Here is a 22,908-nt window from a genome sequence, read left to right as displayed (position 1 = left end):
CTGCATTGATCTTTTGTACTGAAACCTTGTTAAATGGACTTATTAGTCTTAGGAGTTTTTTGCTTCCATAGGATTTTACATATAAATAGTTATGTTGTCTATGATAACAATATGATTGTATCATATATAATCATATGATTACTGCTTCTATTCCAATATGGTTGCTTTGTATTTCTTTTTCTTGCCTGACTACAATGGCTAGAACCCCTACTACAATATAAAAAAAAGCGGGAAAAGTGAACATCCTGTATCATTCTTGATTACAGGGTAAAAGCATTCAGTCTTTCACCATTAGTATGATTTCAGTTACAGGTTTTTCATAGGTGCCTTTATCAGGTTGAGGAAACTTCTTTGTATCACTAGTTTGCTGGGAGAATTTTAACAGGAATAAATGTCAGATTTCATCTAATGCTTTTTCTGAATCTATTGAGATGATCACATGGGGTTTTTTAAATCATTTGTTAACATGGCAAATTCCATTAAATGATTTTCAAATGTCATTCCCCCCTTACATTCCTGGAATAAGCTCCAGTTGAGCTTATGGTATGTTATCATCTCATTCAATTTGTTAAAATTTATTAAGAATTTTTGCATTTACTTTCATGAGGATATTGGTCTGTAGTTTTGTTTATAATACTTTTGTCTGGTTTTAATATCAGAGTAATGCTGAGCTTACATAATGAATTAAGAAGTACTTCTTCTTCAATTTTATATAATTGATATTATTTATTCCTTAAATGTTCGGAAGAATTCACTGGTGAAGTCACCCGGACTGGAGTTTTCTTTGGCAGAAGTTTTTGTTTGTTTGGTTTGGTTTGGTTTTTCTTAGCTTTTTTTTAAGATTTTATTTATTTATTTGAGACAGAGAACAGAGTGAGAGAGAGAGAGAGAGCACAAGCAGATGAGCTGGTTGGGGGGGGGGGTGCAGAGGGAGAAGCAGAAGCAGACTCCCAGTTGAGCTGGGAGTCCAGTGTGGGGCTTGATCCCAGGACCCTGGGATCATGACCTGAGCTGAAGGCAGATGCTTAACCAACTGAACCACCCAGGTGTCCCTGGGAGAAGTTCTTTGTTTGTTCGTTTGTTTGTTTTTTTACAAATTCAATTTCTTTAACAGTTACAGGTACTCAGGTATTGTGTTTCATCTTGACCGAAGTTTGGCAACCTGTGTCTTTCAAGGAGGTTGCCCATTTTTGTTCAATCTGTTGGAATAAGTTGTTTGTAATATTGTGAATACTCTTATCCTTTTAATATCTGTAGTTCCTGAAGTAGTATCATCTTTTTTATTCCTGATCTTGGCAATTTGTGTCTTCTCTCATTGTTTTCTTTATCATTCTGGCTAGAGGCTTATCAATTTTATTTACCTTCTCCAAAAAAAAATCCCTTGCTTCCATTGTCTATCATGTTTCTATTTTCTGTTTCATTGATTTCCACTTGGTCTTTCTGATTGGATAATTCTGTGTTTCAACTTTAGTGGGCTAAGATATACCCAGAGAGCTGGTAGAATATTTTTTCTGGATATATCTGTGAGTGTGTTACTGGGAGAAATCAGTATTTAAACAGTAGATTGAGTAAAAAAGATCACCCTCACCAATACATTCTTGTTTTAATCATTATTTAGAGAAAGGTGCTAAAATCTGTGACTATAACTATGGATTTCTCTGTTTTTCTTGCAGGTCTTTTGGTTTTGTTTTATGTAGTTTGAAGCTATTTTATTAGGCTCATAAATGTTTAGAATTGTTCCATCTTTTTGATGAGTTAACTTCTTTTTTTTTTTTAAAGATTTTATGTATTTACTTATTTATTTGAGAGAGAGCTAAAGGGAGAGAGATCACAGAGGGAGAGGGAGAAGCAGACTCACTGCTGAATGGAGAGTCCAGTGCAGGGCTCGATCCCAGGGCCCCAGAATCATAACCTGAGCCAAAGGCAGATGCTTAACGGACTGAGCCACCCAGGCACCCCATGAGTTAACTTCTTTATCAAATAAAATGATTCTATTTAACTCTCATAATATTCTTTACTATAAAGTCTACTTTCTCTGATACCAGGAGGCATTTTAACCTTTTTTTAATATGGTAACATGATATGTTTCTATCCTTTTACTTTTAATCAATTTGTGCCTTTATTTTTAAAGTAGGTTTTTTTTTTTTAAAGATCTTATTTATTTATTTGACAGAGAGAGAGACAGCCAGCGAGACAGGGAACACAAGCAGGGGGAGTGGGAGAGGAAGAAGCAGGCTCCCAGCGGAGGAGCCTGATGGGGGGCTTGATCCCAGAATGCCGGAATCAAGCCCTGAGCCAAAGGCAGACGCTTAACAACTGAGCCACCCAGGTGCCCCTAAAGTAGGTTTTTTATAGGGAGTATATATTTGGGTCTTGCTATTGTATCCAATCTAATCATCTCTGCCTTTTAATATATATTTAGACCATTAACTTCTAATACAATTGTTGATCTGCTTAGGTTTGAATTTGCAATTTTGCTTTTTTGGATTTGTCCTATCTGCTTTGTTCCAGTTTTCCTTCTTTTTTTTTTTTTCCTTCTTTTGAATTATTTGTGTACTTTTAGACATTGTATCATTTCTTCTTTGTTCAATTAGCTATATTTTTTGTTGTCTTTTTTAATGGTTGCTTTAGGGTTTAGAGTATACATCTTTAACTTACATAGTCTACTTTCATGTGATGTTATACAGCAGAACATAGAGCAAAAGAAAGTGATAATAGTAAACTTCCAGTTCTTCCTTCTTGGCCTTTGTATTGTCAAACAGTTTACTTCTCTACAGGTTATACCCTGCATAGGTAAACATAGCTACCATTTCTGGTGTTCTTCATTCCTTTACATAGATCCAGCTTTCCATCTGGTATCATTTTGTTCTGCTTAAATGACTTCTACGTAACATCATATTGCACTGCAAGTCTATTAATGATTCATTCTTTTAAGTTTTTTTCTTAATCTCCAAAGGGGTATTTATCTCACATTTGTTTTTAAAATGCAGACAATCTGCTTTTTCACAGTGGGTTTGCCATCAGAACCCAGGTGTCATAAAAACCACAGCTAAATGCAAACCAAAATGGGAAAGGAAAAGACACATATCAACATCATCATCACTGGACATGTAGATTCAGGTAAGTCTACCACTACTGGTCATCTGATCTGCAAATGTGGTGAAGTTGACAAAAGAACTATCGAAAAATTTGAGGAGGCTGCTGAGATGGGAAAGGGCCCCTTCAAGTATGCCTGGGTCTTGGATAAACTGAAAGCTGAACATGAACGTGGTATCACCATTGATATCTCCCTGTGGAAATTTGAGAACAGCAAGTATTACATGAGCATAATTGATGCCCCAAGACACAGAGACTTTATCAAAAACATGATTCCAGGCACATCTCAGGCTGACTGTGCTGTCCTGATTGTTACTGCTGGTGTTGATGAATCTGAAGCAGGTATCTCCAAGAATGGGCAGACCTGTGAGCATGCCCTTCTGGCTTACACACTGGGTGTAAAACAACTAATTGTTGGTGTTAACAAAATGGATTCCACTGAGCCACCCTACAGCCAGAAGAGATAATGAGGAAATCATAAAGGAAGTCAGCACCTACATCAAGAAAATTGGCTACAACCCTGACACAGTAGCATTTGTGCCAATTTCTGGTTGGAATGGTGACAACATGCTGGAGCCAAGCACTAACATGCCTTGGTTCAAAGGATGGAAAGTCACCCATAAAGATGAGAATGCTAGTGGAACCACACTGCTTGAAGCTCTGGATTGCATTCTGCCATCAACTCACCCAACCGACAAGCCCTTGTGTCTGCCTCTCCAGAACATCTACAAAATTGGTGGTATTGGTACTGTCCCTGTGGGCCAAGTGGAGACTGGTGCTCTTAAACCTGGCATGGTGGTCACCTTTGCTCCAGTCAATGTTACAACTGAAGTAAAATCTCTCAATATGCACCATGAAGCTTTGAGTGAGGCTCCTCCTGGGGACAATGTGGGCTTCAATGTCAAAAACATATCTGTCAAAGATGTTCGTCGTGGCAATGTGGCTGGTGACAGCAAAAATGACCAACCAAGGGAAGCAGCTGACTTCATAGCTCAGGTGATTATCCTGAACCATCTAGGCCAGATCAGTGCTGGATATGCACCTGCGCTGGATCATCACACAGCTCACATTGCTTGCAAGTCTGCTGAGCTGAAGGAGAAGATTTTCATTCTGGAAAAAAGCTGGAAGATATTTGCAAGTTCTTCAAATCTAGTGATGCTGCCATTGTTGATATGGTTCCTGGCAAGCCTGTGTGTGTTAAGAGCTTCTCTGACTATCGTCCTCTGGGCTGCTTTGCTGTTCGTGACATGAGACAGATGGCTGCTGTGGGTGTCATCGAAGCAGTGGACAAGAAGACAGCTGGAGCTGGCAAGGTCACCAAGACTGCCCAGAAAGCTCAGAAGGCTAAATGAGTATTATCCCCAATACCTGCTACCCCAGTCTTAATCAGTGGTGGAAGAATGGTCTCAGACTGTTCGTGTCAATTGGCCATTTAAGTTTAATAGTAATAGTAAAAGACTGGTTAATGATAACGCATCGTAAAACCTTCAGAAGGAAAGGAGAATGTTTTGTGGACCATTGTGTGTGTGTGTGTGTGTGTGTGTGTGTGTGTGTGTGTGTGGCAGTTATAAGTTATTACTTTTTAAAATCAGTACTTCTTAATGGAAACAACTTGACCAAAAATCTTTCAGAGAATCTTGAGACCATTAAAACAAAAGTTTAATGAGAATAATGAATCAATGAATGAATGAATAAATAAATAAATAATACAGAGAATCCTCATGTTGCATAGTTCAAATACACACAGATTTCAGTTACCACTATTTAGCTAAATAACACTACCCCCCCCAAAGGAAAACGTGGCTTAAATTTCAGTTTCCATGGCGTATGAGCCATGAACAATTGCATAAAGTACAAACTTTGCTAATAGCTATTCGCCCCATGAATTACTATGTAAATGACCATCATATGGTTTTTATCCTTTCTGTTATTGATGTGATATATCACATTGATTGATTCGTGAATACTGAACCACCCTTGTATCCCAGGTATAATTCCCACTTGACCATGGTGAATGATTTTCTTAATGTATTGTTGGATATGGTTTGCTAATATTTTGCTGAGGATTTTTGCATTTATGTTCATCAGAGATACTGGCCTGTAGTTCTCTTTTTTTTTGTAATGTCTTTATCTGGTTTGGTATCATGGTAATGCTGGCCTTATGGATGAATTTGTATGTTTTCCTTCCTCTTCTATTTTCTGGAATAGTTTGAGAAAAGTAGATATTAACTCTTCTTTGAATGTTTGGTAGAATTCACCCATGAAACTGTGTGGCCCTGGACTTTTGTATGTTGGGAGTTTCTTGATTACTGATTCAATTTCATTGCAAGTAATTGGTCCATTCAAATATTCTATTTCTTCCTGCTTCAGTTTGTAAGGTTAGATGCATCTAGGGTTTTATCCATTTTTTTCTAGGTTGTCCAATTCATTGGCATATAATTTTTCATAACAGTCTCTTATAATCCTTTGTATTTCTGTGGTGTCAGTTGTTATTTCTCCTCTTTCATTTCTGATTTTATTTGAATCTTCTTCATTTTTTTTTTCCCATGAGAATGGCTAGACATTTGCCAACTTTGTTGACCTTTTCAAAGAACCAGCTCCTGGTTTCTTGATCTGTTCTATTGTTTTTTTAGTTTGTTTTCATTTATTTCTGTTCTAATCTTTATTATTCCCTTCCTTCTACTGGCTTTGGGGTTTTTTTGCCTTTCTTTTTCTCACTCCTTAGGGGTAAGGTTATGTTGTTTATTTGAGATTTTTTTCCTTGCTTCTTAAGGTAGGCCTGTATGGCTATAAACTTCCCTCTAAGAACAGCTTTTGCTGCATCCTAAATATTTTGGATCTTGTGTTTTCATTTTCATTTGTTTCCATGTATTTTTTTTTTTATTTCCTCTTTGATTTCTTGCCTGAAACATTCATTGTTTGGTAACATGTTATTTAACTTCCATGTATTTGTGTTCTTTCCAGATTTTTTCTTATCATTGATTTCTAGTTTCATAGCATTGTGGTCAGAAACAATGCATGGTTTGACTTTGATCTTCTTGAATTTGTTGAGACTTGTTTTGTGACCTAATATGTGATTTATTCTGGAGAATGTTCCATGTACACTTGAAAAGGATGTGCATCCTGCTGTTCTAGGTGAACATTCTGAATATATCTATTAGATGATTCATCTGATCCAATGTAATTGGACCCATTGAAAGCCATTGTTTCCTTGTTTATTTGGATTTATATCTGTTTGGAGGATATATCCATTGATGTAAGTGGGGTTTTAAAGTCCCCTACTATTATTGTATTGCTATCAATTCATTCCTTTATGTTTGTTATTAAATATTTTACATATTTGGGTGCTCCTGTGTTGGGTGCATAAATATTTACAATTGTTGTATCTTCCGGTTGGATTCTTCCTTGTATGATTATATAGTGCTGTTGTCTCTTATTACAGTCATTGTTTAAAGTCTATTTTGTCCGATATAAGTATTGCTACCCCAGCTTTCTTTTCACTTCCATTTACACAATAAATGCTTTTCCATCCCTTCACTTTCAATCTGTATATGTCTTTAGGTCTGAAATGAGTCTCTTGTAGGTAGCATATAGGTGACCCTTGCTTTTTTATCCATCATTCACCCTATGTCTTTTGACTGGAGTGTTTAGTCCATTTACATTCAAAGTAATTATTGATAGTAATGTACTTACTGTCATTATATTATTTGTTTTATTGTTGTTCTTGTAGTTCTCTGTTCCTTTCTTCTAGTGTTCTCTTTCATGGTTTGGTGGGTTTCTTTAGTGATATACTTGGATTCCTTTCTCTTTATTTTTTGCATATCTATTACTGGTTTTTAATTAGTGGTTACCATTAGGTTTGTATATAACATCTTCTGCATATAGCAGTCTATATTAAGTTGATGGTTGCCTAACCCATTCTTTACTCCTCCACCCCCCCCCCCCATGTTTTAGATGTATGATGTCATACTTTACATCCTTTTGTTTGGGGAATCTCTTGACCGGTTTTTACACATAAAAGAATCCCAAGGAGGCTCCATGCTCAGGGCATGCAGTGTTAGCAAGGTTTATACACATCTGCTGCAGGAGGGGACTTGCAACCTCCCAGAACTCCTGCCCAGACCAGCCAGGTTGGAGGGGGAAGATCCACAGCGGCAGGCATGTTGTTAGCAAGCTAGGTAGAGAGTGTTTGTGCCACATCAGTTCCTGCAGATGTCCTTGTGTATAGGCTGAGAGATGGGAGGGGAAATGGTGCCCACTGCTCCTTTGTTCCTGGAGAAATCTCTAACAATCCCTGCCCCTCCAGTGCATACTCTGAGATTACTAAACAAGTCTCTCTGTTGTATACCGCAGGCGTTTTTCAAACTGTTGTTTCTATGCTGTATCTCTGTGGGCCTGTTTGCTGTGCTGTCTCTTTAAGGGCAGGGGCTCAGTTTCTTCTCACCCTCCTGGCTCTCCCAGAGCCAAACCTCTGATTCTTAAAGTTCCAAGTGTTAAGCCCTGCTGATTATAAGAACTTATGAAATTATGCCCCTCTGGTTTTTAAAGCCAAATGTTATAGGGATTCAGCTTCCTTGTGAGGGGGTCCCTGTGCCTGGGATGCCTGATGTGAGGGTCTGTTTCTCTCCCATCTCTGAACCCACAGCATCCCTCCCTCCCTCAGACAGTCATGTAGGTCCATTTAGCTCCCCACTGCATCTCTGCCCTCTTCAATGTGGTGTCTTTTCTACATTAACCGTGGAAAGTCTGTTCTGCCAATCTTTGGGTCATTTTCTGGGTTATTTACACTGATGTGCATGTTATCTAGTTGTATCCATGGGATGAGGTAAGCTTAGGATGCCCCTATACCGCCATCTTCTCTGGAAATCCTATTTTGGCAAAATTCTTAAAGGTCATGGAACAATGGTAATTTTTCCCATTGATTAAGATTGCTTTGCACAATTTCATTTTGCATGGTCTTTTTTTACAGTCTCACCCTACTGTGCAAAGCAAGGATTACCTATATATTTTCACCAAGTATAAAATTCTAGGTTGACAGTTCGGCTTTTTTTTTTTTCTTTCATTACTTTGAAAATGTTGTTTCACTATCTTCTAGCTTGCATTGTGTCTAACAAGAAATCTGTCATGCTTATCTTTGTTTCTGTGTGCACTATGTTTCTCTGGCTGCTTTTAAGATTTGTTCTTTTTCACTGGTTTTACAGAATTTGCTTATGATAGCCTCTGATGTCATTTTCTTCATGTTTTTTTGTGCTTGAAGTTTACTGAGTTTGTTGGATTTGTGAGCTAATGATTTTCATCACATTTAGAAAATTTTTGACAATTATTTTTTTTCAAGTATTTGTCCTGTTCCCCTCTCCTTTGGGGATCCCATTTCATGTATATTTAGCTGCATGAAATTGTTGTAGATCTCACTGGTGTTCTTTTAATTTTTTTGTCTTTTTTTCTTTCTGTGTTTCATTTGGAAAGTTTATATTACTCTGTATCCAAATTCACTACTCTTTTCTTTTATAGTATTCAATCTGGTATCAATCCCATCCAGTGTCTGTTTCATCTTAGGCATTTTGTTTCCTTTGACTTGGATTTTTTCTTTATTTTCCTTGTGTCTACCTAATAGGCTCAATCTTCTCATTAGCTTCTTAAACACAGAGAATACCATCACAATAACTGCTTTAAAACCCTTTTCTACTAATTCTATCATCTAGGCATTTCGGGTTCAGTTTTACTTGATTAATTTTTCTTGTTACTGGATCAGAATAGCATTTGCTCTAGGTCCAATTTTTTCCCACTACTGAGGCAAAACCCTTCGTAGTACTATACCCACGGACCAATGAATTATGAGGTTTTCTGCTTTGGCTCTTGAGACCAGGTACTATTCCAGTCCTGTGTGAGTTCTAAGATTTATTCCCTCTAACTCTTTGGGGTGGTTCTTTCCTCACCCTTGGGAAGTTTTTTATGCTATGCAATAATTGGTAATCAGCTGCATACTCAATTGGGACCCCCTGCAGTTTTCCAGGGGTTCTCTCTGTGCAGCTCTCTCCTCTCTAGTAGTTTTCTGAAATTCTATCTCCCCAGACTCCGAGATCCTTTTCCTCAACCCGTTGTGAGTGGTACACTATGTCTGGATCTGCCTCCCTAGGAAAATACTCCAGGCAAAAAGCTGAAACAACGGTAAGATTCACCTTATTTGTTTACTTTTTTAGAAATAAGTTGTTTCATTGCTTAATATCCAATGTCTTCAGAACCATTTTGTTTCATATCTTTTTATATTAGTTTTTGGTTATTTCAGTTAAGAAGGTAAATTCAATCTCCACTATGGCCAAAAAAGAAACTCAAAATACCCAGAATTCTTTTTATATTAGTTTTTGGTTATTTCAGTTAAGAAGGTAAATTCAATCTCCACTATGGCCAAAAAAGAAACTCAAAATACCCAGAATTTTTATCTGAATTTTCCTAACAATATCTCAGTTCTTTACTTCTTTTAGAGACAAATTCCTCCATCTTTGTCATTCATTTTTAGTATATCTTTTTGTTAACTAAATAAAATTTACAACACTATTTACATATACTATGCACAGAAGCCAAAATAAGTACAAGTCCAAAATGCAAAAGAAACTATAGAAGACTAAAAGCAATGATGCATGTAAAAGATCTGAACTGAAACATTAAAATGTCTTGCTTTAGACATCCCACATTCATTACCAGCATGCAGTTTATCATTTGATTATTGAAGAAAAATTTACACAATATTTTTAATGTTTCCCAAACCTTTACAAATGACACATGCCAGATTCAAATATATGCATATTTCTGCACACCAACAGATTAACAGACAATTCCATATGAGACAGTTACTATAAGTCTGACACACGGTTAGCCCACAGTAACATACAGTGCTTTGTCCCAGTCCTCTAGGAACCTACAGGGCGTGGCACATAGTAGGGAAACAATGAATCCCTTCTGAATGAATAAATGAATGCAGGAATCAATGAACAAATCTACTGAGATGGGAAGACCAAGCTGTGCCAGTTTAGATGAGGAGAAGTCTCAGGAGAAGGCAATTCACTCAACCCAGAAGAAAGGAAATGATGTAAAAAATAAAAAAGAACTCACGGAGACAAAGTAGAATGATGGTTTTCAGTGCTGGGGGTGGTGTAGGAGTGGGATGAGGGATTACTGTTTAGTTGGTACAGCTTCAGTTTTGCAAGACTTAAAGTATTCTGTGGATGGATGGTGGCGATAGTAATACAACAATGTGAATATACTTAATGCCACTGAAATGTATACTTAAAAATGGTTAAGATAGCAAATTTTATGTGTATTTTACCACAATTAAAATTTTTAAACAAATACATAAAATCATCAAAGCTGAGAAGATTTTTTAAATACATAGAATTAATTAGGTATAGAGAAAAAAAATCTTTTCCTCTACTCATCTGAGGTTTCCCAGCTGAGGCCCTATAAATTAGACTGGCCAATGACAGGTTAACAAGAGAACAACAAACAGAGGTTTATTAACATGTGCATTATGCATGTACACATGGGAGCACCAGCAATGAGTAACTCAAAGGAGTGATTAGAATTGGAGCTTATGGGGTACCTGGCTGGCTCAGTCAGTTAAGTGTCTGACTCTTGATCTCAGCTCAGGTCTTGACCTCAGGGTCATGAGTTCAAGTCCTGCATTGAGCTCTATATTAAAATAATAATAATTATTATTATTAATTACTAATTAATTAAATTTAAAAAGAATTAGAGCTTATATGCCATCTTAGGCTAACCAAAGGAAAACAGGTTTTGGGCTTGTAGATAGTGCAAGATGACCAGGAAAATTATGATAACAAGGGTCATTTGATAAAGTTTGTTATGCAGATTCAAGTCTGTGCCTTCTCCATCATAAGAGTTTATATAAGTCCTCTTCCTGGTACTGAAGAGGGAGACAACTCTACAAATGGACATTTCCTTTACAAAAAGAAAACAGGTGTCCTGTTTTAATTTTTATTTATTTTTTTTAAAGATTTTATTTATTTATTTGACAGAGAGAGACAGCCAGTAAGAGAGGGAACACAAGCAGGGGGAGTGGGAGAGGAAGAAGCAGGCACCCAGCATAGGAGCCTGATGTGGGGCTCGATCACAGGACCCTGGGATCACGCCCTGAGCCAAAGGCAGATGCTTAATGACTGAGCCACCCAGGTGCCCCAGATGTCCTGTTTTTAGAGCTTTCACTGTATCCTCTAGTTCTCAATATCTTTTCACTCAAAATAGTCCATATGCCTCAGCGTATTTTGGGGTGGCAAATTTCTGTATCCTTAACACTATTAGCATATAGGCTCCACATATCAAGAGTGGTTTTTTTCCTTATTTATAATTTAAATTTTACACTAGAAAAAACAACATGTGTTAGTCTTTGGCTTAACAATAAACTGGCTTATTGACATTACTGTCAAACTTTATCTGAAGCAGCTACATATCAAGTAGTCTCTTCACCTTAATATTCCCAAATTACAGTTTGGGGAAAAGTGAGAACTGTAAGTTTACATGTTGATTTACAACAATATCCATCTATGCCATGTGGACTACAAGTGACTCCCTGTACACTCCAAACATGAGTTGAGTGCTTACCATGTGCCCAACTTTGAGACAGGCATTCATCTGTCTTGTCTGCTTTAGTCCTCCCAACAACATTTTGTAGAGTAATACTATCTCAGGCGAGGAAACAGAGTTACAGATTTTTTATAAAACTTGCTATATATTATGCAGCTTAAATAGAGAAGTCAAGATTCAGATCTAGTTCCATATGTCTCCAAAGTCCATATTCTTTACCTTCTGCTACTTACTCGGCAACATGTTTCAGTGTGCAGTGGTCCCCAAAGTGTGACCCTGAGAGCAGCAGCAGCAGCAGCACCATCTAGAAACTCATTAGAGATGCAAAAACTTGGCTCCTTCCCAAACCTATTGAATCAGAAATTTTGGAAGTGGAGCTCAGCAAGTGATTTTGATGCCCACTCAAGTGTGAAAGCCACTGAACTATTGGATGACCAGTGGCAATGAGGGGAAACTTTAGAAGATAAGAGAGAGTGGGATGAGAGAGGAATGGTGGGTGTACATTGGCCTAGTCTCTGATAACATCCTCCATTAGGTGATCATATCTGTAGCTTCAGGAACTCACGTGAAAAGGGATATGCCAAGAATCTGTTGCCCAAGACAGTGATAAAGTGAATCCCAGGTATGGTACAATAACTTCTTCCAACACAGCATCACTGCATTATAAAGGGACTTCCAAAATGATGTGGGAAACAAAGGCAAAAAGAAAAATTAAATTTCCTTACTACTTACAACCCACTAACAAGTCCTTGAAACAGGCAGAGTGACATTCCTCTAGGAACTCAGCTGCCTTGGTGTTAATGCTTTGCTAAGGGCAAAAGGCAATCTTAGCTCAACATTATCCCGACCCCCCAGGATCCTATAAGTCTACTTTAACATAAAAATTCCTTTGGAAACTTCATTTATCTCTACCCCTCAAAATATCGTTAGCAATCATCCTCCAAACATATGACCCACCCATATACATCTGAAGGGTCTCATGACTGAGTTTTTACAAGATAGTAATAAATGACATTTTCCTAACAACAGCTGGCCCCCTTTAGGTCCTGGAAACTTTGCTTCCAAAATTCCTTAGAGACAGGCTATATCTAACCCCCACCCAACTTGAAAGTATATCAACAGCCACTCCTCATGACCCCAATGCAGCTCTTTCTGCTCACAGGTCCTGTCCCTGTGCTTTAATAAAACCACCTTTTTGCACTAAAGATGTCTCAAGAATTCTTTTTGGCCATCAGCTCTGAACCCAACAACTTCGAACCACATCACAAAACATGAGGTGAAACATCCATATCCAGGGTCTTTAAGTCAGAATTCCTGAAGTCATACTTGGACCACAAAAAAAAAAAAAAAAAAAAGGAGCCAATAAATTAGAAAATTTATTTCTACCTGTCTAATGTAACTACTTCACAAGGCAACTTAGCATATTATGGCTCAAGCAGCTTTACATACTTCCCCAAAGACCCCATTTTACAGGTAAATGCCTAGTAACATCCCACTGAACTAGAGCTCTTGGAGGAAATAGCTCTCCAAGACACCAGAAGTGGAAACACAGATGCTATTTAGGGAATTTGACACTGCTTTCTCCCTACCCTGATGTCAAATAAGGAGGCAGCTTTGTTGATTCCGGATGGGTCAACAACTAGGAGAGACCAGTATGTTCATAAATATTCTTTAAGTTTAATATAGATAACTTATGAAGTTCTTCTGTGATAAAAGATCATTAGCATAGCAAGAATTGAATTTTTCATATCAAATGAGATCTGAGCAAGCAGTATCTCAGGCAGCAATCTTCCTTCTATAAGGGATATGGTTTCTGGGAGAAACTATTGCAAGACATGCCTCATCTACTTCTACCCTGTGTGATCACCTTGCTTCTAATAAGATTTAATTTCCTGGGCTAATTAAAGCACCATCTGGGCTAGTTAATAAAAATATGCCAAGTCTGTAATTTTTTTAAATGTGACCCTTAGAAAGGCTGCTGGGAAGATGGCGGAGAAGGAGGACCCTGGGCTAACCTCTTGCCACGTGGCCACCTACAGAACACCCACATTGGCATAAATAACCCAGAAAGCTAGCAGAACAGACTCTTTGCAGCCCGATGTAGACAAGAGGCCACAGAGAAGCAGATCCACCCCCCAATTGCTCTTGGCAAGATCCCATCAAAGCAGTGCCACAAGCCTGGCAGTGTGCATGCAGCCCAGACAAGGGTCAGCATCACTCCAAAGTGAGTGCCGCCCCAGGGAGAGGGGAAGTATAAACACACACCAGTCTGACTGTGACCCCAGCAGTGGGCTGGGGGCAGGCAGCTGGTCTGACTGCAGGCCCCACCCACAAACAAAAGCTTTTCAGGGGACAACACAGGGAGAGTGCCGTGCAGTTCAGTGCTACTTCATCTCTGGCAAACACCTGGTCTGACTCAATTCAAGCCCAAGGCAGCCCCAGATGGGCCCACTAACAACACAGAGACCAGACTCTGCCCACAACAGGCAGAGAGCCATCACAGGCTGGACTGAAGGCCAACACAGCTCTGCCACAATGGTAGGACACCCCTGTAGCCACACACATAGAAGACACCCCTGAAGCACCATTTTCTGGTGAAAAGGAGACATTGCACTGCAGGACCTCTTCATTAAAGCCACTACTTTCAAGTGTGAGAGACATAGCTGACTTTCCTAACACATAGAAACAGACACAATAATAGAAAAAATGAGGAGAGAGAGGAATATGTCCCAAATGAAAGCACAGAACAAAATTAGAGCAAGAAACCTAAACAAAATGGAGATAAGTAATATGCCTAATAGAGAATTTAAAGTAATACTCATAAAGATACTCACTAAAATTAAGAAAGCAATGCAGGACCTCCATGATACCCTCCATCAAGAGATAGGAGATGTGAAAAAGAACCAATTAGAGCTACTGGACTCACTAAATGGAAATAAAAATAGACTACCTGGAATAAATAATAAACAAGAGGAAATAGAAGAATGGATCAGCCACCTAGGCACAGAGTAATGGAAAGTAATCAAGCTGAGCAGATGAGAGGGGGAAAAATATGCAAATGAGAATAGACCCAGGGAACTCAGTGACACTGTCAAGCATAACAGTTGTATGATAGGGATCCCAGAAGGAGAAGGAGAAAACGGGGCAGATTTGTCTGAAGAAATAATAGCCAAAAACTTCCTGAGTCTGGGGAAGGGAAGAGAAATCCAGATCCAGGAGGCACAGAGAGCCCCCAACAAAACCAACCCAAAGAGGTCTGCACCAGGACACAAAGTAAATAAGATGGCCAAAAGTAGCGAGAAAGAGAGAATCTTAAAAGCAGCAAGAGAAAGGAATGCAGTAACATACAAGGGAAACCCCATATGGCTATCAGTAGGTTTTTAAGTAGAAACTTTGCAGGCCAGAAGAAAGTGGCATGATAAATTCCAACTGCTAAAAGGAAAAAATCTACAGCCAAGAATACTCTATCCAGCAAGGCTTTCATTTAGAATAGAAGGAGAGATAGAGTTTCCCAGAAAAACAAAAGTTAAAAGCAAAACCAGCCATGTCCCTATCACACACGATGCCATCGGCCTGTGGGTCCCGAATTCACAGTGCAGCCGCCCTCCTGCCCAAGTCAGCATGCACAGCCTGCCTCCTGCTCAACGCCAAGTCTACATGCCTTCACCTCAGATTGACAAGGACTCAAACTGACACTCTTCCCCTCAAATTCCAGCCCCTGTGCTCAGTTTGTACATAAAAGTGGGCATAATTATAACAGCAGAATGAAGCAACCCAAACAGTGACACTATCTATGTGGAATATATAATGGATGAAAGGAGTGTGCTAGGCTGAGAATATCTCCAACAAGCACATCAAAGAACAATACATACATCATGATTCTGGTTAGTAAAAGAAACAAACCTGGGAGAAAAAAACCAAAATGAAATCAGAGAGGGGGACAAACCATAAGAGACTTTTAAGCATAGGAAACAAACTGAGGGTTGCTGGAGGGAAGGGGGTGGGGAGATTGGGTAGCTGGGTGATGGACATTAAGGAGGGCATGTGATGTAATAAGCACTGGGTGTTATATGCAACTGATGAACAACTGAACTCTACCTCTGAAACTAATAATACACTATATGTTAATTAATTGAATTTAAATTTAAAAAAGGAAACCTCCTGAAAAAATAAATAAATAAATGTGACCCTTATAAATAAAACAAAAAATAAAGAAATTAAAATTTTAAAAAGCCAGCCCACTAGGCAGTGGTACTCTGTTTTCAGGACTTCTAGCACTGGGAGCTCAGAGCCAGTAGGACTGGGCAGATAGAATAGAAACCAAGGAGGGCTGCCAGGGGCAGCCAGTAGGACTGGGCAGATAGAAGAGAATCCAAAGAGGGCTGCTGGGGCTGGGAGTTGGCACAGAGAGATGCAGGAAGTGTGAGAATCTAATTTCTAGTTAGATTTTGTCCCCACATCTTCCACAGAGGGGCTCACAGTATTGCCAAGTGTATCCTGGCCCTGGACCTAACCTAGAGGGAAGAAGCAGTCAGAGAGATGGAAGAGAATGTCACAAGAGCTGAGAGCAACAAGATGCAAGTTTGGGCAAAGACCTGCTCAAAATACTAAGCTAAAAAAAATATCCACAGAGGTGCCTGGGTGGTTCAGTCGGTTAAGCACCTGCCTTCAGCTCAGGTCATGATCCCAGGGTCCTGGGATTGAGTCCCACATCCGGCTCCCTGGTTCAGTAGGGAGTCTGCTTCTCTCTCTGCCCCTCCCCACCCTACCCCCTACTCATGCGCTCACACTCTCTCTCTCTTTCTCTGTCTCTCTCAAATAAATAAATAAAATCTTTTTTAAAAAGATTGTTTTTAAAAATATACAACCACAGGAAAGGCAAAGGGTCTATCTCCTCACTTTCTCATCCTGTGATACCAACACTCTTTCTTGAAAAAATAATCAATGGTCTGAGTGTGAAAAAACACTGACTACCAGCTCCCATATAGCTAACATAAAGTCATTAGGTCCCTAAAAGTTACCACAGGCAGGCAATAACAAATAAATGACTGATCCTGGTCCAGTGCAGGTGTAAGCAAGAATCTCAATATCTAGTTAGAATTTTGGCCAAACCATTTTCTATAAATGGAGGATCTTGTTAGGCAATATTTACCAATTTACTTGGAGGAGAAATGTTTCTTCTTGATAGTAACTGTAACATTACCACAGAATGTAAAATTGGGATTAACCAGATGGTACATTTTAATCTATAATAGTTTCATGCTTGTACATGAGAATATTCTATGGCTGCCCTGAAAATTTTTTAATTTTAATTTAATTCAGTTAAAAAATAAAACTAAACTATGCCTCTTTCCTATTAGTTTTTCGAGTATTTTAAATGTATTAGTAAGGGTCTTGGTACAAAACAGGTGGCATGTTCCTAAGATTTGACTTAAAGAGAGTTTTTGAAGTTGTGAAGAGAGCTAAAAGAATTCACAAAGGATGGTGAAGGCTCCCAGATAATGACAATCAACTCCATTACATCTCTCAAGTCTAAAAGGCAAGAGGAGGGAAAAGTGTTTCCAGAGCCTGGAGAAACCTGGAGCCCTGACACAAGGGTCAACTGACAAGCCCTGTTTACACATTAAAGAAGTGCTGCAGTCTGAGACCCTCTCCTAGATCCAGTCAGAGGGATCACACCGTGATCAATATTAATACTATTAATAACAATAGCTAATACTAATCAAGGTATTACTACGTGGCATCCACTGTTACAAGCATCCAGCACACATGTTCTCATTCAATCCTCAAATTAGCCCTATGGGATGCATACATTTCTATACCCACTTTGCAGAGAGATTAAATAATGTGCCCACTCATACAGTTTATGAGAAGCTGAATCCAAATGTAAACCCAGGCAGTCTGAGTGCAGAGGCCACACTATTAACAAAGAAGGAAGGAAGGAAGGAAGGAAGGAAGGAAGGAAGGAAGGAAGGAAGGAAGGAAGAAAGAAAGAAAGAAAGAAAGAAAGAAAGAAAGAAAGAAAGAAAGAAAGAAAGAAAGAATTTGTGTAATTAGAATCAAATGACAATATAATCCTTAGAGTGAATCAAAAATCAGGGAATTTGCTCCAGACTCTACTCTCTGATTTGGTTGGTTTCCTTTAGGCAGAGAGATTTCTTTAATTATGCAAAACCTATTTAAGGAACTGTTTTCTGATTCATCCCATGAGGGGAAAAAAAAAAAGGCACACACACACAATATCTTTGCATCTTGAAATACCGAATATTTTGCCTTTTCAAAGCTGCTTGTTTTTCTGGGTTTATCTATAGGGATTTATGCCCAGTCGGACCAGAGACAGCCAGCTGGCATTCAGCCCCAGCTAGGTCTTACCATTCACTACATTCTGACTGTATCCAAGCCTTATGTTAACTCTGAGGGGGCATTCAGTATATTGTTTCAGGGAAGACTTTCCATTCAGGATGGAAGGCTACTTCTCTTAGAAAATGCTAGATTGTATTCACATCCAATTTCTCAGCACCCTCAACTCTCATTCTAAATACCATTTTGTTTTTAAACAGGGAAATTTGTATATTCTATTAACTTGTATTGTTCATTAGAAACAGATTATAATCCAGTGTTGGTAAATTCATCACTGAATATCTTCTGTCAAATTTACAGCCAAATACCATTTTTTTTTTACTTTTTACAGAAATATTATTTCATACAGGAAGTGCACAAAAGTTTGGAGCTCAGATAATTATCAAAAATGAATATATCTGTGTAGCCTCTAACCAGGTCAAGAAATTAAAAATAAGGGGCACCTGGGTGGCTCGGTCGTTAAGCATCTGCCTTCAGCTCAGGGCATGATCCTGGCGTTCTGGGATCGAGCCCCACGTCAGGCTCCTCTGCTGGGAGCCTGCTTCTTCCTCTCCCACTCCCCCTGCTTGTGTTCCCTCTCAGGCTGGCTGTCTCTCTCTCTGTCAAATGAATAAATAAAATCTTAAAAAAAAAAAAAGAAATTAAAAATAAGCAGCATTTCAGAATCCTTCTTGTGCCTCCTCCTAATTTTTGACCACCCTATCTCTAAAAGTAATCACTGCCTTAACTTCTAATGCTAGGGATAAGTTTTACTTATTTGGGGACTTCATATAAATGGAGCCATGCAATACATACTCTTTCATGTCTGGATTGACCCATGTTGCCACACAGGTTAAAGTTTATTTTCCTTACTATATACTATTCCATGGCATGAATATACTGCCATTTAAGTAAATATTCTACTGTTGATAGTTATTTGTAAATTGCAATACATGACTGACCAAGGTCTTGTATATAAAATACTTAGAGACACACTACATAATAAAAGTGCCAATAGCCCAATGGAAAAAAGTCTTAAGGGACACTTTAAAAAAAAAAAAAAAGGATATCCAAATAATCAAAAACGTGAGAAGACCCTCAACCTCATTCATCATCCAGAAAATGTAAATTTAAGCCGTGGTGAGATAACTACTACAACCCACAATTTCATCAATGGCAATAAGCTCTACCCAATGTGGAACTGATCTATTTGACTTCCTTCTTTAAACCATTCAATGGTTCTTCATCATCTTTAGCACAGAGCATAACCTATACCATCTTGGCTTATGTTATAAAAGAAGAGAACATTCAGAAACTTCGATGGTGGTTGCTTCTAAAAGAAGAACTTGTTGACTGGGGAATGGGACAAAACAGACTAACTTTTCATTCTATACTCTTTTTATATTTTTTAATTTGGTAAAAGAGCACCTATGCAAAGAATATTTTTTTAATGTATGCCATAAGATTCTGCATATTTGCAGTAAATTTGCTACAAATTTGGTTCTGAGTATCCCAAGAGCCAAAGAAACACGGGACAACATGAACAAGTTTAAGTCACTCATTCATTAAGATAAAATCAAAGCATGACTTATTTCACTAAGCATTATCTCCTCCAGTGCCGTCCATGTTGTAGCAAATGTTGAGAACTCATTCTTTCTGATTGCTGAGTAATATTCCATTGTATATATGGACCACAACTTCTTAATCCAGTCATCTGTTGCAGGGCATCTCGGCTCCTTCCACGATTTAGCTATTGTGGACAAAGCAGCTCCTGAGAACAAGCCCAGATTTTCCTGGTTCTAAAAATCAGAAAAGAAGTTTCCTGTGGGGCCTTAGGAAAAGAACATTTTGTAGGGGAGATCTTCAACAATATTTCCAAATAATTTAAACAGTGACTCTCAGGCTGCAGATCTCCCAGACAAGTCGAAAGCATAACCCCAAAACAGTTTGGTAAAACAGTTCTCCCACAGACTAACCATCTCATTTTGATGGTTTCCAATGCTCCATTCAGACTGGACCTTGTAATATGATCGGTACACAATAACAATATTTTCCTTTAGTAATATATATGAAAGAACTTCGCACAAGTCAGACCTGCCAGTAATGAAATTGTCTGATTCTGAGGTATGGTAGTCCCCTCTTTATCCACAGGACTTCTGTTCCAAGACCCCCAGGGGATGCCTGAACCTATGGAAAGTACCAAACCCTATATATGGTATGTTTTTTCCTTTACATACACACCTATGACAAAATTTAATTGATAAACTAGGCACAGCAAGAGATTAACAACAATAATAAAATAGAACAATTATAACAATATACTGTAATAATATTATGTCAGTGTGGTCTCTCTCAAAATACCTTATCATACAGTACTCACCCTTCTTTTCCGTCTTGTGCTGACGTGAGATGGTAAATACCCACGTGATGAGATGAAGTGAGGGGAATGACATAGGCATTGTGACGTGGCATTAAGCTACTCTTGGCCTTCTGACAATTTGTCAGGAGAATCACCTGCTTCCAGATCACAGCTGACCACGGGTAACTGAAATTGTGGAAAGCAAAACCGTGGATAAGGTGGGGGGATCTACAGTAATTACCTTACCTTCAATATCAGGATATTACAAGAACAGATTCTTTCCTTGCAAGAAGTTTGGAGAAGATAACTTCTAGGATCCCCTCAAATGTTAAGATTCCACAAGGTGGTACATCCATGCATCTTGAAATTACCTCTTTAAAGTTTCAACACATCTCTATGCATTAGGAGTTACTACTTAAATAAATTTATGAATTACTGCCTGCCTTGCTCATTGGGATGCTTTGTAGGAAATTTTCTGAATAGACTTAAGAGGTGTTATTAGCAGTAATTTAAAGGAAGCCAAAAGTTAAGTCCGTAACTAGTGAGACATTTAAGAAGTCCCAGTTTAAGAAGTCCCGAGGCCCAGTTCCACATCTATCCACTACCCTCTGTGCTTGATAAGGTTTAGTAATTCTCCAAAAACAAGCATCACGACTCTACCTCTTGCCCTAGATTCCCTTACATCAGAAAAGGAGAAAGTATCTCCGCCTGGGTCTGCATAAAACTACAATAAAAATCAGAGGGCCAATCCCTCTTTTGAACACACATGCACACTTCAAAATGGAAAAATCCCTTCATTTCAAAGGAAAAAGGAAGGAAGGGAGGGAGAAAAAGAGCAGAAGAGGAAAAAAAAAAAGTAAGACAAAAACTTATGGACCTAATTTGCAAGCAACAAGATGGGGAGGAGATGAATGTCCTTTCTACCCGGAGTGAAGCGTGCTGCTGGGACATCTCTGTTGCCACATTCCCCTGGCACCTAAAACGTAAGTACCACTCTTTCTAGCTTGTGGCTGAAGGGAAACGGGAAAGGGAAAAATGTTGAGAACAACCGTCTGGCTGGGAGTGTATGCAAACTAAATCAAATGTATTGTTCAAAATTTACAGTGGGTCATCTCTTCTTTTTTCTTATTTCTTTTCAATATCGAATGAAGGGCTGACCAGCAAGGTCAAACTCCCCTTATTAATGAGGCATTGCCGGGGCTCTGTCTCATTAGGGCACTCAGAACTGTGCATTTACTGCAATTTGCAGCACTTAATAGAGAAAGGTCAGAGCGGGTCACGTTCAATTTCCACTTGGCAGAGGGAGGAAAAATGGAAGCAATTCATTTGCACAAATTTGAATAATTCTTCTCAGTCTCCTTTTCTTTATCTACGTATGGATAATTCCTGCATCTTACCTCACTCACAATCATTTCAGAACTGCTAGCGGCCTGATTTCTATGAAGGCTGTAATGGAGCTGACAGATTCTATGAATCCAGGTGTCAAAATAAAGCCTCTGGCTTCTTCCCCTGCCCCCCTTCCCACAACAGGGAATAGGAGCTGCCTCTAGTGAGCTCTTAAACTTATCATAAATGTATCAAGATTGCTGTGGGCCATGAAACAGCTGTAGACAATTAATCTTTCCACAATTCTTCGGCATAAGAATTGCCTTCCCCGCAAAGTAACATCTGCCGTGCCGAAGTGATTATTCACGGCCGAGGGGCGCCCACCATAGTTTTATGCATAGAGCCATCAGTGGCAATGAAGCAAAATTTATAGTTTTCCCTGGTTCAGTAAAAATAACATTTCAGCTGCATTAAAACATCATCCATCAGCATTGTCCCAGAGCCCTGAGCCCCATCTCATCTAAAGAAATTAAAAAGTATTCATTTTAATGCTAACTTCTGAAGCTTGCAATGACATTACTGCCTTCTTCTGGAGGGGGACAGGGGGAGTAATATCACAGAGGAAGATAGCAGGGAAAGGTTATGTGACACAGAGAAGCCGAGTATTAAATGTGCTACTAGATAGTCATGACATCCCGATTACGGGACGGCTGGTTCTTATTTATTTGTAACCCCTGAATGCTTAATCAAAAATCCCTGAATCAAATGGAACAACCAAAGAGGGAATGTTATTTCACAGAAGCAACCTAATTCCCTGGCTTCAAAGGAAAGGATACCGAAGCAATAGTTGCCTCTTCCAATGTGGCGGGCATTCGTGTCTTTGAAAGTTGTTTCACTTTGTCTGAAGAAGTAAAATTTTACCTAGGGAGAAAACTGGGTATTTGCTTTTGAACCTCCCTCAGCCTTACACCAAGCTCAGGGCTTGCTCTCAAAAGTGGAAGGGCTTCCTGGTACTTTGGAGCTCTATCTATAGGAAATTACGGGTTTTAGACCTGGGTATGTGGCTATTTGAATATAAGAAAATAGAGCAAGAGAAGGAAGGAGTGCCCGGGATCACCTGGTTTACACAGTCTTCATACACAGTGCATGTCTCCGAATCCACCAATTTGCAAATAAAATATAGTCGTTGA

General features: G+C 38.9%; 1 protein-coding gene across 1 annotated transcript; it reads left to right on the top strand.

Moving 5' to 3' along the window:
- Positions 1-3,065: 3,065 nt before the first annotated feature.
- On the top strand, positions 3,066-4,486 carry LOC113263191 (elongation factor 1-alpha 1-like). The gene is given in 3 exon segments (XM_044388030.3): positions 3,066-3,560; positions 3,562-4,198; positions 4,201-4,486. Coding segments are annotated over 3 exon segments (1,380 nt in total). The 3' UTR covers positions 4,449-4,486.
- Positions 4,487-22,908: the final 18,422 nt, after the last annotated feature.

Source organism: Ursus arctos, unplaced genomic scaffold (genome assembly GCF_023065955.2).
Source record: "Ursus arctos isolate Adak ecotype North America unplaced genomic scaffold, UrsArc2.0 scaffold_9, whole genome shotgun sequence".
In the NCBI taxonomy this organism is placed as follows: Eukaryota; Metazoa; Chordata; class Mammalia; order Carnivora; family Ursidae; genus Ursus; species Ursus arctos.
Note: the sequence above shows the minus strand (reverse complement) of the source record. Positions and strands in the feature narration are given on the sequence as shown.